Source organism: Eleutherodactylus coqui, chromosome 3, assembly GCF_035609145.1.
Source record: "Eleutherodactylus coqui strain aEleCoq1 chromosome 3, aEleCoq1.hap1, whole genome shotgun sequence".
Lineage (NCBI taxonomy): Eukaryota > Metazoa > Chordata > Amphibia > Anura > Eleutherodactylidae > Eleutherodactylus > Eleutherodactylus coqui.
The window spans coordinates 289,269,367-289,287,459 of record NC_089839.1 but is presented as its reverse complement, the minus strand read 5'-3'; the positions used below and the strand labels follow the sequence as shown (position 1 = coordinate 289,287,459).

At 43.3% G+C, this 18,093-nt stretch overlaps 1 protein-coding gene across 1 annotated transcript in view; it reads left to right on the top strand.

Moving 5' to 3' along the window:
- LOC136621850 (uncharacterized) overlaps window positions 1–17,836 on the top strand; it is a 30,546-nt gene extending 12,710 nt beyond the window's left edge. The window contains exon 5 of the mRNA XM_066597641.1: window positions 17,371–17,836. Within this exon, the coding sequence (XP_066453738.1) occupies window positions 17,371–17,767 (397 nt within the window). The 3' untranslated portion in view covers window positions 17,768–17,836. The remainder of the gene's footprint in view (window positions 1–17,370) is intronic.
- Window positions 17,837–18,093: the final 257 nt, after the last annotated feature.

The window sequence follows — 18,093 nt, the reverse complement described above, 5'->3', positions numbered from 1 at the left end:
AAATACAGTGTTGAAACCAACAGAAAGACCTAGAATGAAGATCAAAACAACAGATGAAGAAAACCTAAAGGAAAACTTTACATGTGATGAGACTACTGTGACATTACAATGCTTCTAGCTATAACTATTGGTGAGAGTCCGACTTACCGGTCACATCCAACTGATGAGTGACAAGTCTGAACCCAACACAACATTATATACTAAGACCGATGACATCACAATAGACAATGCAGATCATAGTGACATCACAATAGACAATGCATGCCAGAGTGACATCACTGTAGTTACAGGTTGGTTAACCAGAACCTTTACAGCTTATAGATTTCTATATAACATTTAGTGGCCTGAAATATTTTGTATATTAGTTGAAAACTAAATTCTGAATTTCACTATATAATGTAACTTTTGATGAATCTGTACAGTCCTGTATCAAACATGCATTAAACTTGCTGGCAATGTTTCTTAATTTATCTAGGCATAATGATAACTTTTGGTGAACCTGGACTAATATAAGGAATTACAGGCCTGTATTAAATTGATATTAAAGTTATTGGAATGCCCTTTTACAAGTGTGGAGCATAATGCTAAGTTCTCGGGGTTACAGGTAATGAAGATTTAGTGCTGCTACCCTACAAATCTATCACAGAATGCAGACTGCCGTGCTTTACATCCTGTGTTCTTCCTATGGAGAAGTCGCACAGGCTGCTATATTGATAATTAGGGAGTGACTGCACTTTTTAAAAACATTTAACATCTTAGAGTGGCAAGTGAAAGGTTTTGATCAGAGGGGGTCCCACTGCTGAGACCCCTGTTGATAGCTGAAATGAAAGGGCTGCAGTGCACACCCCAGCACTGTGCCCATCCGGGTGTCTATACTGCCTATTGGCTCTTCTCTGGAGTTGATGACGGACACACAGACTTCTATAGACATCTATGCACTCATCTTCATCTCTTGAGCATTGCCGACAAACAATAATGACTGCCGAAGGGGCAAAGACCTCATGCGAACTCTGCAGCCCCTTCATTTCAGTGATTAGCGGGGTTGTCAGCAGCGAGAGCCACAGAATCAAAACTTTTGACATATCACTCTGACATGTCAAAAGTTACTCTTTATATACTACTGATATATTAATACTAATAACATATTAATACTTGACTAATAGTAATTGTAACACCTAATGAGGCCAGGGAATAATTCAAGGTATCTAACATAACAGGTTAAATAGACTGGGGATGGGGATCAATAATGATGGAGTACTTACCGGTCACATCCAACTGATGAGTGACAGGTCTGAGTCCAACACCACATTATATACCCCAAGACCGATGACATCACAATGCAGGCCTTAGTGACATCACAATAGTCAATACATTCCGCAGTGACATCACAATAGACAATGCAGACCTTAGTGACATCACAATAGTCAATACATTCAGCAGTGACATCACAATAGTCAATACATTCTGCAGTGACATCACAATAGTTACAGGTTGGTTCTCGAACCAGAACCTTCACAGCTGATAGATTTCAATATAGAATTTTTTAATAGTCTGAAATGTTTTTTCAATTAATTAAAAATTTTAATGCAGACTTTTCTTATACAGTATAATGTAAAGTAATTAGTTTTTTTGCATCTAATATAAACAATTACAGTACTTGCATTGAAATATATTGGCATTGCTTCTTTACAAGTAGGGGGCACAATCACTGGTGTAACTATAGAGGTTGCAGGGGATGCAGTTGCACCTGGGCCCACGATCCTCAGGGGGCCCATAAGGTCTCTTTTCTCCATATACGGAGTCTAGTACTATGAATAAAGCATTTTAGTTGGGGGCCCTGTTACTGGTTTTGCATTGGGGCCCAGAAGCTTCAAGTTACACCTCTGGGCACAATGATAAGTTGTTGGAGTTAAAGTCATGCAAATTCTATGTTGCTACCCTGTACATCTAACACAGGAATATGGGCTGCCATGTCTTACATCCTCTATGTTCTTCCTACGGAGAAGCCGCATGGACTGCTGTATTGATAGTTAAGACATTTGGACTCTGCTGGACGTCTGTGAGCAGCCGATGGGTTTCCTTGGTCTATTCATCCATCCAAATCAAATTTATCCTTAATTTGCTGTTCAAGACTTTTGCAAAGCTGGACGACAACCTCTGTTGGAACTTTAATGACTGTTGTATTGTCCTGAAGGGCAAACCTGCTTAGTAATGGGGTGACCCATCCGCTGATCCCATATATCATTGCATCAGTGCATCATTGTATACTTTGCATTTTTTCCCCATATCTACCACAGACCATCATCATACTGAATTAACACTCTGTTAGAGACCCCCATATAGTATCACGGTGGTCCTGTTTTTACCTTTAGAACTGCAACAATTCATCATGGCATCCATCCAGAAGTATCACAAAATGCAGAGGGTACCAAGAAAACCTTCCCAAAACCATTACTCCACCTCCACCATCCTTAATTATTGAAGGGTCCATCAATTCATGCTTCTTGTGTCAAATTCTGACCTCTCATCAGCCCAGTGCAACAGAAATTTGAATTTATCTGACCAAGATATGTTTTTCTGTTGATCAGTGATCCATTTTTTAGGCTCTTTTGCCCGCTGGAGTCTCAACTTCCTTATGCTTAATGTCCACGGGAAGGTCGAATTCCGCATGCAGGAGCCCGCAGCAGAATACGACCCTGCCTGTGGCCGAGGTCCCTGCATACTTGTCCAAGTCTTGCATTTTCTTTACTGCCGATGTGTGTGGAAGCGACGGCCGAGGCACATGTGCAGTACTTTTTATTTTTAAACTCCTGCTCTCCCACGGAATCTGCGGTCCATCCACAATTCCATTGACTTCAACGGAAGCCATCCGTGCAGGAACCACACTGAGATGGATCATGCTGCGATTTGATTATCGCATCCAAGGATCCGCAAATCAAATCAGAATATTTCCCTATGGGTGGCTTGATTTGTGACCCTTCATGGATCCTGCAAATCAAACCCACCCGTGGACATTGGGCCTAAATCTCTAAGACACAATGGAGCTGGAACTGGTCATCTACTGTTATAGCCAATATATACTAAGGATTGTCAAGTTGTACGTTTGGATACGTTGGTTGAGCCCCAGTGTTGTATTTAGTTGCTCTTGACTGTGCAGCGCCTGTGCATCTGAGTGATTCCTGACATCCTTCTCTGACCCCTTTCAGTGGTGATTTGCTTCCATCCACAGGATCCCCTTTCACTAGATATTTTTCTCGATCACGCCATTCTCTGTATACTCGCCTCACTGCTATACGAGTAAACCCCACGTGGTTGGCAGTGAAATCCTGACCTGGCTATTCCCGCACCGATGACCAGGCCTTGCTGGAAGTCGCTCAAATCGCTGGATTTTCCCATCTAATGTGGATTTATTTATTATGTGATAGCTTTGCGATGCAAGAGTGAGTGAAAACACATGATAATGAAACCAATGATTTTCAATGGTTTCATTCTCATTTGCAATGTTTTCACTGTAATCTCGCATTGCAAAATGGAATGGGCGATATCGCCCATTGTTTGCAATGGGGCCAGCGGCAGCAGCGCTAGCCCCTTTGAAAACAATAGGGAGAGCATTGCTCTCCCCTAACACAGCTGTGACAGTTGTGGCAGGGGATTCCCTCACCCCAGCGGGGCCACGAGGATGAAGGAATCCTCTGCCACAGCTGGGGCAAAAGTCCGTGATGCTTTCCCATTTCTTTCAATGGTGCTGGCACTGCTGCGGTCCCATTGAAAGCAGTGTGTTTGTAGCGATGATTTTCGGGGAAGGGCTTGAAATATAAGCCTTTCCCTGAAATTCATAGCAAGCCGTAAAAAAAAAAAAAAAAAAGATTAACTCACCTAGGAAAGCTGTCAGTCTCTTCTCTTCAACCCCAGCAGTCTTTCAATGATGACTGGGCACTGCCTCCTATTGGCCACCGCAACCAGGCCCAGAAGCCTTAGAAGGCCCCACTTGAATGAATGGAGCGGCACTGCGCATGCGTGACTGCCGCTCCATTCAATTTCCTCTTCACTGTAGGTGGTGCAGTAAGCTCACAGTGAGAAGCAGAGGGGGACACAGGACCCCCATTCTCAGGATTGGTGGAGGTCTCAGCACTTAAACGCCCATCAATGAGACTTTATCACTTATTCTATGGCTACGGGATAAGAGTCTATCTTGCAATAACTCCTTTAAGTATCAAATTTAAAAAAAACCTAAACATCACAGCAGAGTGCCAATTAAAGAGGATATGTCATGGGAGGAAAAGCAGCTGTGCTAGCTGCATAGCTCTTCAACCGCGGCCTCACGTGTATTTTTTTTCCATAATCCCCTCTTTTCACTCTAAAGGGCTCTTCTTAGGTCTGGCTCTTGGTATGCTGAATCTGTCAAGTGGGCCGTCCTAAACACTCACTGTTAACAGGTGATGTTGGACTTGATTGACCGTCGATGTCACCCATTGACAGTGAGCAGTGACAACTACCCACTTGACAGACTGACAGATCTGGGAGCCAGACCTAAGCAGTACCCATGTGGGCAGACGGAGATTAGCATGGAAAATCAATGGGAATAGAGTCAGCAGGGCTGCAGCTGCAGAGCCATATAGCCAGCACCGCTGGTTTAATCCAGTGACAGATCTTCTTTAAATATCTTAGCTTTTTTAAAAATGTAGCTCTTCCTTCTCCTCCAGCCTCTGTCTCTAGATTTCTGTACAGGGTATCATGGAGAGCACCTAGAAGGTGTTTGAGGAGACTTATAAGGCCATGTAAGCTCCTCTGAGAAATATGCAAATAGGGAAGAGGGAATAATACCTCTGTAGCGCCACCTAATAGTAAAAACCCCAAAACAGCTGTCTGTGTATGGATTCTGGCTTGGTTATCAATTTGTAGTCATTGTTATAAGGTTTGCATAAAGGGTCTGACATTGACTTGCAGGCTTGCATAAAGGGTCTGACATTGACTTGCAGGAATGCTGCCTTCCAGTAGGTGGCGCTGTAAAGGTATTGTTCCAACTTTCTTATTTGGATCACTGTACTAGCACTTCCAGAATGCTGTTGCACCCTTTTGTGTCTACTTGCTTCGGCATTACAGCCGCAGTATAATACACCTTCATACATTTGTTTGAGGTTGTTTCAGAGGTGTTGTTTATACTTGTTTTCTGAATTGTACATTTACGGATGCAGCTGTAGTGTACAGAAGTTTATGTGTTAAACTTTCTGGATGTTTCTGAGTGATCTTTGTTGTCCTGTGCTTATGTGTATTGTCAACGTGTTCCATGTGAGTCAATATGATGTGTATTGCCTAGCTGCAGCACTGAATGGATTACTGTCTGGGTTATGTCTGGAAAAGTATCTCTTTGTATGTCATGTGACCTTATTTTATGTATGTGGTTGCAAGGTGCATGAGTGAGAGATTAGTTGTTGTTTGAGTCTGTCTTGACTGGTCCTATCCACCTGTCTGTCCTGAGAGCAGCTGGTCTGCACACAGACACCTGCAGAGCTTCTACCACTAACGTTTTTTTAAATGCTGCGATATCGTTTCGTTTTTTTCAATGGGGCTTTCTAATGTTAAAATCAAATCATACAAAAATCACAAAAGCACCAACTTGTGATTTTTATGTGTGCAATTTTTAAATTAGTAAGCCCCATTGTTAGGCAAATTCAACGGTTTCCTTCATATGCTGTTGAGCTCCGAATTAAAGGGGTACTGACCGGTCAGGAGGATGCAGACACACACAGAGACGATGCTATGTGCAAAAGCATTCTAAATTTATTGCGCTATGTGCTGAATTTTATAGTATTCTGTAAAGTGAGTGGCTTTATGCCAAATAGTTTCACAGTAGCAGGATAAACACCTGGATGTCGATAATACTTGTCACAGAAAGGGTTTAGAGTGTCCCTTCTAAAACTTAGCTTTTATTAATGAAAATGTATATAAAAAGGATTTTTTGTGAATCCTAAAACAGACACAGATACAGACAACCAAAATTAGTATAACGTGACCGGCGTTATTTCCCCCGAAAAAATGTAAGCCAAAGTCAGGTATCTGGGGAGACGTTTTTAGGTTAAAAAAAAACTCCCTTAGCGGATAAGTGAATCCTGTTACCCAGTACCTAAAAGGTAGTTATTGGCTGGGGATACGTTTTTGGTAAGACACATCTTAAGATAAGATAACAAGGCAGGGAACTTGGTGGTTGGCCGTTTTTGGCCCAATTAATATTTCCAGCTGCATACTCAAGGTAACATCTTGCATATATCTAGGCGAAAGTTGAAAACCATACAAATATATATGTGTTTAACTAAGTATTATAACGTGCAAGCAAAAGAGAGACATCATGGAGTCTTTTTAGGCCTACACCCTTCACAAATCCCCCATTTGAAAAAGTTCATCATGAGAAGAGTCCATATTCGTGGTATTCTAGGGTTCTGCTCCACTTAGTTATTCCTTTTTTCATTTCTTCGGGCTGGATTCCTACCGTCCTGGCTCTTTACAAGTGACTGTTTCAACGATATCGCAGCGAGAGAGACTCCAAATACTTTGCTTGTCTCTGTATTCTACAGAACATCCAAAAATTACAGATATTCAGAAAAATGAATAAAAGAAAATAAGCACAAAGTAAAATAACAGATTACATTACTACTGCTTCTGTATATAGTGCAGCTAAGAGTTTAATCAAGACTCTTTCTGGCGTGCCGAAAACATCCCATACATAGAGACATTAACAAAGGTGTACATTGGCACCAACAATATACAAATGACATGTAATATTCCCACAAAAAAAGACAGCCTGTAGGTAACTTGACATGCCTAAAGTGACTAGGACTTTTTACAGTGTTGTTACATGTCCTTAAGATAAAAAGACAGGAAACTTTGTGGTTGGACGCTTTTGGCCCAATTAATATGTCCAGCTGCATTCTCAAGGTGACATCTAGCATATATCTAGGTGAAAGTTGAAAAGCATACGAATATATATATATATATATATATATATATGTAACTAAGTATTAGTTACACATGCAAGCAAAAGAGAGACATCATGGAGTTTTTTTAGGAATACAGACTTCACACCATTGAAAAAATGCTGCGATATCGCAGCGTAAAAAAAACAAAAACGTTAGTGGGTAGAGGCCATCAGTATGTATGTAGAGAATATGGAAGAGGCTGAAAGGATAGCGGGCGTATGTTGTGGACCCCCTTGTTCTTCCCTATATGGAGGATTAAGAAAGTAAGAAGCCGCAAGAAGTGTGAGTTCCCATTGTGCAGCGCTGTGTGCGTTCTTCTAATCCGTGAGTGTGTACCGGTAGAGAGTCGGTGAGTGTTTGTGAGAAGGCATCCAGGAACAGAGATCCACAGAAAACTTAGCATGCGTAAGTCACTCTGTCTTCCCGTGTTTCCCTTCTGTTACCCCACGTGTTCTTCTGCACTAAGTGTATTGCCAGTGGATGTCAATTGTGCTGGACTGTATAGGATTTTATTCACGTTGTGCTCAAGTAAACGGCTCTACCAACCGTTCCTGGTTTTGCCTTTAACCTTCAACCCTGCGTGTGGGCTCTTTATTTCTTTATCAAGAATTCACCATGGAGGAAGGAACGGTGGCGTCAGAGGAGTAACTTGGAGCTCCCGGGCCCCGATGCAAAACTTGTAACGGGGCCCCCAACTATAATGCTTTACTCCCAGTACTGGGTTCCCTATATGGAGAAGAGAGGCCTTATGGGCCCCTTAAGGCTCCTGGGCCCGGGTGCAACCGCATCCCCTGCATCCTCTATAGGTACGCCCCTGGGTGGCGTCACACCTGACAAACGGACTAAGGTAAACTACTCATAGGTTAACCTATTTAATAGCCTGCTCTCCGCTCCTAGGACATGTCCCTAGTTACTCCCCGAGTGGGAGACAGTAGAGACACTGTGACAAGGCCTACATGTATACCCCGCTGGAGCCTACTCCTTGGACGCTGCACAGCCGCCTACCTTTTGTACTTCCTACCCATTTTATTAAAGCCTGATTTTAATTACAGCAGAGTGATAGTTGAATCCCCCCAGCTCTGTGTTTGGGAATGTATATTAAGTGGATAGGACACTTTTTTCATCTTGCATGACCCAAAGAGTATGGCTTGCTGAGAAGGGAGAGTTGCTTAGGAAAACAAAGATGTGGCTTAGGTCTTGTTCACAGAAGCGCTGCCTGCGCGCAGTATAGCCGCGTGCAAAGATCATGGCTATGCTGCATTAAAGATCGCGTGAACACGTTAATACCAGCTGCTTGAGTTAGCATATTCACATGATCGGAGGTGCGTGTTCTCCAGCTCCTATAGAAGTTTATGGAAAGACTTTAGTCACATGTCCTATCTTTGTTAGGGAATTAATCCATAGCAGGGAGAGACAGAGCAGGGCCATTGGTCTTCTACACATGAAACATTGTCCATTAACGCGATTTTTAGTGCAGTGTAGGTGCGCTTTCTTTGCGCACCTATGCTGCGCTAAAAGGGAAGGGGGGACTTGTTATTTGTATAGCACCAACTTATTCCACAGCACTTTCAGGCAATTTGTTTATTACCCCAAGCTGGGTAGTCATTTTACTGACCTTGAAAGTATGAAAGGCTGAGTCAACCTTGAACCGGCTACCTGAACCAGGCAGGTATTGAATCTGCAACCTTCAGGTTGCCCTTCACAGATATAGATATAAAACTAAATTACTTTTATTAGAAAAGTATTAAAAACGTGGGCTAACATGTAACACTCACACACATAGGACTGACACAAGAAGTATAGGAAGTCGACCCTGGTAGGTTGGTCGTACCAAGTGGCTCGTCACTTGTGGTGTTCAAGAAGAACTGCTATAATTAGGTATGCTCACTTGGGGTGTGGTGATTGCACCAGTACCAGAGTTTAGAAGTACCGCTAGTGCAGGTAGGTGGTAAGAAATTAACAAGATCTTAACCCAAACTCAATGAAGAGGAATGGGTGTCATATTTGGGATAACTATGCGGTACAATAGATCAAGGAAGAGTGCTTGATCAGGATACAATTAAATCGTAGAAGGCACTCAAATATATTCAAGAAAAAGGGTTCTCAAACAAGGTACTCAAAAAACGTGCTCGATGCGTTTCCCTGTCCTTGTGGGGGACAGTTCCTCAGGAGCGAAGGCGATGATCACCCTCAACTCGTGTTTTAGAGTCATAGTGTTATAGTTATTGTAGTTATACTCTAAGACGACAGTCACCAGGGTTAGATGGCTCTGGAAACCTAATCAAGTCCCTACTGGTTTAGCGGTGGGGCCCAATAGTGGGAAGCACCACCCCGCTTTCTCTTCTCTATAGTTTGGATTGCCTGCTTGGGTATTAGAATTCAAGCTGGACACATCCCAGGCCACCTAAGGGTACTGCACACTTACAGGTTACTCCTATAGTAAACGAGTAAACTGATAGGTGCTTGGTAGTAGCCCCCCGAAAATAATTTAAAGATGAATCTCGTAGGGCAAAGAGGCGTATGCCTCTAGGTCAGTAATCCCCTAGGTCCAATCAATATAAAGATCGCACTCCAGGTTAATTAGTGTTGCAACTATGACTGCCACCAGGGGGAAAATGCCCCATACAATACAAACACCAGAGTGCGAAGAGAAGGTTCATGGAGAAGCCCCCTTCAATGTCTATCCATAGATGGATTGGACCAAATAATGCAGAGATAGAGAGAGAAAGAAGTAGTGCCTGCAGCTCTGATGGTGAGCGGCCGGCAATGAAGCTCTGGAGCTATTGACAGGGGTTATAAAGGGTATCTGGCTCCTCCCTGGAGGGAGGGGTTTGACTATTTAGCCAATCGGAGGGAATGAAACATGTCATCCATTGTGGGGGGTCCCAGGTATTACCTATGTCGGTATCTGTCACCCTAAGAACTTAAAGAATCAAAGAGGCATAGGGGGTTATGGGTGGCTATTCCCATGTAGCTGGGAGTCCATCCGATCGCGGTTAGCGGCTACCGATCAGGCCCGGCACATCGGGGCCGCTTTCTTCCGCGTTCCACGCTGAAGCGCTTATCACGCAGCGCAATGACATCCCCGCTCAGCGTCTCTCCTGATTGGGCAGAGCGCTGAGGTCTGTAAAGCGTGTGTTGTCAGGTTGTGAGCAAGAGCTTAGGACTGCATTCTGCTGCCTTAACACTCTGCACCCCACGAGGCCCCTAATTGTGAATGAGGCCTTAGGTGCGTGAATTTAATATGTCTAACATTCTTTCATGTGAATGCTTTTATAGGAAACCATTTGTTCCTAAGGGCTTCTACCCACTAGCATTTTTTTTAATGCTGCGATATCGCATCGCACAAAAATCGCAAGCTTGTGCTTTTGCAATTTTTGTGCGATGCGATTTTAACATTGAAAAAAACACAGCGATATCGCAGCGTTAAGAAAAACGCTAATGGTTAGAAGCCCTAAAGAAACGCTCTCTGTGCCCGCCCATACTGAGCACAGATAGTGCTTGTCTGCATGAGGCCTTAATGTGCAACACTTTACAAGTATGTGTGTATATATATGCATGCCTCTTCGGATCTATTTCATTATGCCTGAAGAAGAACCCTGAGAGGTTTTGAAAGCTCCCAATAACATCATGTATCTTTGTTAGTCATTAAAAGATATCATATCGACCGGTGGTCGATCCCGTTCCATACAATATAGACAGCTGATGGTCTCCCGCAACAGCCTTGATCATTGCTCTTACTAATAATTGCTGTTAACCCTTTGAATGCTGCTTTAAATGCTGCTGTCAATTTGGGGATGAGATCACGGGGTGCAGTTTAGTTACCATGGCAGCTGGAGGCCTTCTGAAGGCTCCCAGAGCTGCACTTGCAAATAGATTGATAGTTTGTCGTATAATGTAATTCTATGGTGTTAAATTATACCGCAGTAGAAATCATATAATCCTAGAATGGTAGAATTGGAAGGGACCTCCAGGGTCATCGGGTCCAACCCCCTGCTCAGTGCAGGATCACTAAATCATCCCAGACAGATATTTGTCCATTCTCAGAAGACATCCATTGAAGAAGAACTCACCACTTTCCGTGGCAATCCGTTCCACTCATTGATCCCCTCGGGCTTCTTTCACACAAGCACATATCGGCCGGCCGTTATCACGGCCGGCCGATATACGCTATGTTAGGGGTGGCGAAAAACCTGGTAAAATCAAACATTTATGTGCCTGTTCATATGGGTAGAGGCGGGGCAGATCAGCGCTTAGCTCCGCCCCTGCCCCGCCTACTCCTATTGCACAGACAGAGCGGGGAGGAAGACAGGTAAGCCTGCACGGGGAAGGGGAGGAGAATAGAGCCACGCTGCTAAACTCCCTCCCACCTATGGCCGTTGCCATGGGCTCCCATAGGAGCCCATGCAGTGGCCGACGTATTTCGGCCCAAACATAGTTCCAGAACTATGTTTTAGGCCCGACATAAAAATGCCCGGTGCTATATTGGCCGGGCGTTTTTACGTCTCGCAAATACGCTCGTGTGAAAGAAGCCTCACTGTCAAAAATTTTTTTCTAATATCTAATCTGTGTCTCCTCCCTTTCAGTTTCATACCATTGCTTCTAGTCTTTCCTTGTACAGATGAGAATAGGGCTGATCCCTCTGCACTGTGACAGCCCTTCAGATATTTGTAGACAGCTATTAAGTCTCCTCTCAGCCTTTTATTTTGCAAGCTAAACATTCCCTGATCCTTTAACCGTTCCTCATAGGACACAATTTGCAGACCGCTCACCATCTTGGTAACTCTTCTCTGAACTGGCTCCAGTTTTTTTATGTCTTTTTCAACGCCTTAAGGACCAAGCTGTTTTGTACCTTAAGTACCAGACACCTTTTAGGGATTTTACCCATGTGGTGGTTTTACTGCCTTATTTTGTCTCCTTTAGCTACCACAATTATTTTTACTGCGTTTACTTCTTTTTCACTGCTTTAAGCCCAGGACCAGGCGCTGTATATTTACAGTGCCTGGTGCTTAATGGGTTAAAGTGGGGTGCCCAGAACTGGACACAGTATTCCAGATGAGGTCAGATTAAGGAAGAGTAGAGGGGAATAATTACCTCCCGTGATCTAGACTTTATGCTTCTCTTAATAAATTGAGTTTGCCTTTTTGGCCGCTGCATCACATTGCTGACTCATGTTCAGTCTATGATCTATTAGTATACCCAAATCTTTTTCACATGCGCTGCTGCTTAGCCCAATTCCTCCCATTCTGTATGTGCTTTTTTTATTTTTCTTGCCCAGATGTAGGACTCTGCAATTCTGTTTGTTAAATACCATTCTGTTAGTCGCTGCCCACTGTTCAAGCTTTTCTAGATCTTTTTGAATCCTCTCTCTCTTCGCTAGTGATTCCTATCCCTCCAAGCTTCTTGTCATTGGCAAATTCAACCAGTTTCCCCTCAATTCCCTCCTTCAGATCATTTATAAAAGTGTTGAAAACTGGGCCCAACACTTGTGGTAACCCACTTTACTCATTCTTCCTGTGTGTTTGCAGAATGCAAGTGTGGGGTGTTAATTCAGGTTTATGCCTTTAAATAGAGAATGAAAAGTGTATTTCACAGAATACTTATGTGTTTATAATTTGCGTCTTCTTCTGCTAAAGGTTTAAGCTTATACGTGTAAGGGCTGGCGCTTTAAAAATAGACTACAGAGACTCCATTTTGCCTCTTTGCTTGTCTGCTTTAATACATATATATATCAGTATTAATTTAAACTTTCACCTAGAAATATGTTAGATCTCAGTCTGAATAATCCACCTAGAAATATTAATTGGAATATAACAAGGTTTCTGTACTGTTCTTATCTTTAAACAACTCTAGTTGAAATTTACTAACAAGCTCATAGGAATGTACCTCCCGATTAACACCCACCTGAGGAGGACATACTGATAAGAGGCTGAGATATTTTAAATCAATATATGTGCTTATTAATTTTAATTGTATCTGGCATAAAGCCACTCGCTTCGTAGAAATGTATAAAGATTGAATACATTGTACATTAAACAGGCATTTCTTTGGTTAGCACATACGGTGTGGTGTCCATTGATCTCCTCCGAGTATACTCGCATGTTCAACTGATTGGGAAGCAGACAGCATCAGCTGACGGGTCCCCTTGTGACCCCCCTAACAATACTTGGCGCTCCAACGAGGGACAGAAGTTAACTCCTTACCTGCAGCTGATACCTGACAATCCTGCCTGCTGACCAGCCGGACTAGAGGCCACGGGACCCCAGATCTACAAAACACCGGTGTAAGGTAAGCCCTTGACTTACCACTCCAGATCTGGGTTCCCCGGACTTCAAGTCACGTGTCGACAGATGGTTAGTTGCTGCATGTTTATAGGACACTTCTGCCTCTTATTTACGGTGTTCTTAGTAACCGTGCTAGACGGAAGAACCCTTGTGTATATTGCCATGCTGTCTGCTGTGTGCTGTAGAAAGTATTGCTTTTTGCCGGACTCATAATGTTAGCTGTAATTTGTAATAAGATTACTAAAAGCCGCCCAGCAAGGCAAGCCGTGGTCCTTCCTCTATCCCCGTAAGTATAGTAGTAATATATTCATAATATAGATTGCGAATATCCTGCCCGTTGCGGACGTGGCAGAAGGGACTGAAAAGTCCAAAAGTATTTCTGACAGTTGCAGACTCGCAGAAGATAATAAATATCCTGCCCGTTGCGGACGTGGCAGAAGGGACTGAAAAGTCCAAAGTATTTCTGACAGTTGCGGACTTGCAGAAGAAGAAATATCCTGCCAATACTTGGCAGGAGTGCCCTCAAATATCCTGCCCCGTTGCGGACGTAGGCAGAAGGGACTTAAAAGTCCATAGTATCCTGCCAGTTGCAGACTCGGCAGTAGGGACAATAGTGGTAAATCGAGAAGTAAGTCCATAGCTAGAATGGGGTCTCAGACTTTCCTGACACCCATTGAGATAATAAGATTGGGGGAAGGGAAGGACATCTGTAGGCAAGCCTATAAAATATATAAACAGATAGGTAAAACGGCGGGAACCTTTAACTATGAGTTCTGGCAATAGTACGGGAGAAAGCAAGTTAGCCGTGGGGAGAGAATCTAGCAAGTTGTTGAGAAAAGCAGGTTAGAATTTTGGGAATCTTAGACCAACAAGTTTCGAAAAGATTCAGAGATAAGCAAAGGCTGGATAAAGTATGTTAGATAAATGGATTGAGGCACGTGTAGATACGGCAGTTATCAGAGAAAGGGAATCCTTTATAGTTTGTGTTCCTTTGGGACATAAAGCAAGTTCATGCAGAATCTGTGGATAATTATGTGTCAAATAACCAATATTGTTTGTCTTATTGTCATGTAATCTAATCTTTGTTATACGTCTTAGTCTTCTTTGTCCTTTTTTTATGTGTTTAACTATTCCTCTGCCGTCTGGGTTTGATAGTCTGTGCAGAGAAATATACCTTTGTTGTTGCTAATGATTGGTGTTGTTTGAAGTCTGAATGTTCTGGCTGCTTTCCAAAAATCTGTTTCATAAGAGAGGTAAAATTCAAAGTCATAGAAGAAAGACAGACGTTGAATATATTATGTGAATTATGTGGTTTTAAAAATAGAATATATATATAGGGATTTTAAGATATATTTTTGCTTTTTATGTAAATGTCAGTTCCGTGATTGGTTGGACGTGTGCATGATTGCAAAATGTGTGTTCCTTTTTTCTTTTTTGGACAAACAGTTAAAGTTTGACTGATTCCAGGGGGAGGTGGGAGTGATTGAATGCATTTGTTTGCAAGATGAGGACAGTTGCATCATACGCGTTACGTCCTGTGTGAACTCTTACTAACATTTGAATGAGACTTGACCGCATGAACGGATGAGAATTAATGACCCGTGTTCAGACTGTAATGAATGTAAAATGTGTGATGTAGGCGCTGTGTGCTGATAATTTGGAAGCCTGCAAACAAGCCACAATTATACTGTTTCTGAGAGAATGTTCTATAGAAGAAACGCGCAAACAGCCATACCTGTACTTACACCTGCTGCCAAACTCCGCCCCTTTCTGGGCCTTGTTTTCATACTGCCGGCCATGGGTCCACTCTGTTTCCGCTCTTATGCAACTACTCTATGACTGTCTTTCAATCATTCTTTACTCTCTCTCACCCCTGAAGCTCATTTCTCACCCTTTTACACTTTATCCTTTATTCTTTTCTGTACTGAATTTTCTGGCCAGGGGACGACAGTATTGACACAAAGGCACGGAGGACACCCACGGCCACCTGGATACTACTCCATGAAGCTGTATCCAGTGGCTCGAGGAGCTCCCTCATGTGTTTGTGCGGTGGCAGCAGTACAGGCAATGGTTAACAAATCTTCGGAGTTGGTATTGAACCAACCCCCCCTAGTGGTCCTCACCCCCCCATGACATCCGGAGCATATACACGCAAGTGCAACCCAAGCATTTATTTCTGGCCCGTCAAATCCAGCTACAATGTGCTCTTGTCATTCTTCTCACTGTTGCTACTACCTTGAACTCGGTTACTCTTCCAATTAAGTACCCTAGTTCAAAGGGGGGGGGGGGAAGATATAGGTGATCTAGGTATTGCAGGTCAGCTATTTTTAAATTTTTTAAAAAATTTCTTTTTCCTTCTTGCAACAAGGTTATGATCTATTTGAAATAGAATACCAGCCTGATTGTCTAGCGGTTATCGGTGCAAGGGGTTTCAGAAGTGCCAATTCAGCTGGCAGAAACTGAACCGCTTGAGGTAATGTTTAAAGGGTCACGATGCCTCACGCGCTTCCTTGTGCTGGAAGGTCCTGAAAGCATATTGGGAACTGACGTGATGCGACCCTTGGGATGTTGTATCAAACTTCACCCGTCCGGTGAGGCTCGTATACACCCCGGGTCTGAAAGTCACCCGACCTTCTGTCGGATGGCAGCAGACCAAGCGACACCTCTCCCTGTCCTCACTCTTACGCACGCAGAGGAACAAGCTCTTAGCCCCCTTGGTCCGTCAGTACCCCCTGGCACATGTCCAGGAAGATGCAATTGCAGACACTGTCTCTTCTTTATGTTAACTGAAAGCCCTTGTTAACAATGCATATTTTTAGTTTTTTTGTTATAGATGGTACCAGGGGTGATTGACGACTCCACACTGGAGATGCAGTGGTCACACAACAAGATGTCCTAAAAGCAGAAGCTCTGCCTCCGCATGTTTCAGGACAAGAAGCGGAACTGAAGGCCCTCACTGAGGCGTGTAGAGTGGTAGAAGGTAAGACGGCAAACATTTACACTGACTCCCGGTATGCATTTGGCATAGCTCATGATTACGGCTCAACATGGAAGGCCAGACAGCTTGTTACCTCAGCAGGACAGCCAATTAAGAATGGTGCAGCGGTGCAGAGTCTCACGGAGGCCCTACTTACTTCTACCTGACAAAGTGGAAAGCTCACACCAATTCCTACACCAGAGAAACAAGAGGCAACGCCATCACAGACCACACAGCAAAGGCAGCGGCCCTCAAGCCATGGAAGAAAAGAAGAAAAGAAGAATCTAACAATAACTTTGGACTTTGACTAAACCTTGGACTTTGATATGAACTTGGACTTTGATATGAACTTGGACTTTGATATGAACTTGGACTTTGATAAAAAAAAACCCTTGGGCTTTGATATGCTAAAGACTTTACAGTTACAAGCCAGCAAGAAAGAAAAAGACAAATGGACTAAATATGGGAGCAGCAGAAATGGGACGGCGTATGGCGAACAGTCAACAGCACTTGCCTACAGAGGTCTCTGTCCCCCATGATGGCCCAGCTGATGCACGGAAAGACACACCTATCAAAGCAGCAATGATGTTGACGCTTGAACGAGGACGGGTGGCTCCTGGGTTTTCTGTAGCTGCTGCATCATCATTTGTCCAATTTTGCATGATCTTTGCCGTAAGCAACAGGGCAGAAGTAAATTTGCCACATAACACTTGCCTAGACCACTCTACCCATTTCAGGGATTGCAAATTGACTACACTCAGCTCCCACTTGTTGGGAAGTATGAATACGTGCTTGTTGTTGATGTATTTTCAGGTCGGAGACCTACCCTGTTACCAAAGTAAATAAGCAGGTAATCGCACAGGAGCTCATGAATGAGGTAACCTGCAGATATGGGGCACCGGAAGTGATTGACTCAAACAAAGGTACACACTTCACACCTGCAGAGTTTAGGCAAAGTTAAAAGACTAAATGGTACACTTAAGTTAAAAGAAGTGTTGTTTGGCTCTATGCCAAGATTGGGGCTGTATCATCCACAGGCCCTACAGCAGGGCTATGACATAGTAGCCGGATATGTAAAGCACCTGTGTGACCAACTAATGGTAACCCAGAATCTAGTCTTTTTCTCCCATTCCAGGCCTAGACAACTTAGAGGGATCACACTCTCTGCAACCTGGAGACTGGGTGGTCGTAAAGAGGCTTGTCCGGAAATCTCTAGAGCCCAGACTCGAGGGGCCCTATCGAGTCCTGCTGATCACACCTACTTCAGTAAAGTTGAAGGAACTGTTGCTTGTCTTGAGACTAATGAGACTTTTCACGCCCTACTTTGCCCCCCCATGAGAAGGAAAACTAAGGACATTTTGTTTATTGATGGACTTTTTGGACTCCTCACTCCATTCTTCGCCCTTGTGAGAGGGTACAAGAGGACAATGCCCAGAACCACCTTGTTAGACACCACCAAATACTGCTTGCATGGACAACTGAAAACTCAGAAACCAGGGATAGCTGGTGGGGTAACACATTTAGTTCTTTGAACCCTGCCAATTGGTTCTCTGGTTTAGGAGGGTGGTTCACGGGAATATTACAAAGTATGCTTTAAGTAGTGATGATTTTGTTCGTCATATATATATATATATATATATATATATATATATTGCTTTAAAGTTAATCATGTCTTGTACCACACGTTGTAGTAAAAAGGCTTTTGCTAAACTTCAACCCAGATGGACTTTGGGACCACCACATGACTCTAGGGAATCGGTTGTAGTATCTAGCATGATGGTGGACCCTATGTCCAAACGGGGGGATGTGGGGGGTTAATTCAGGTTTATGCCTTTAAATAGAGAATGATAAGTGTATT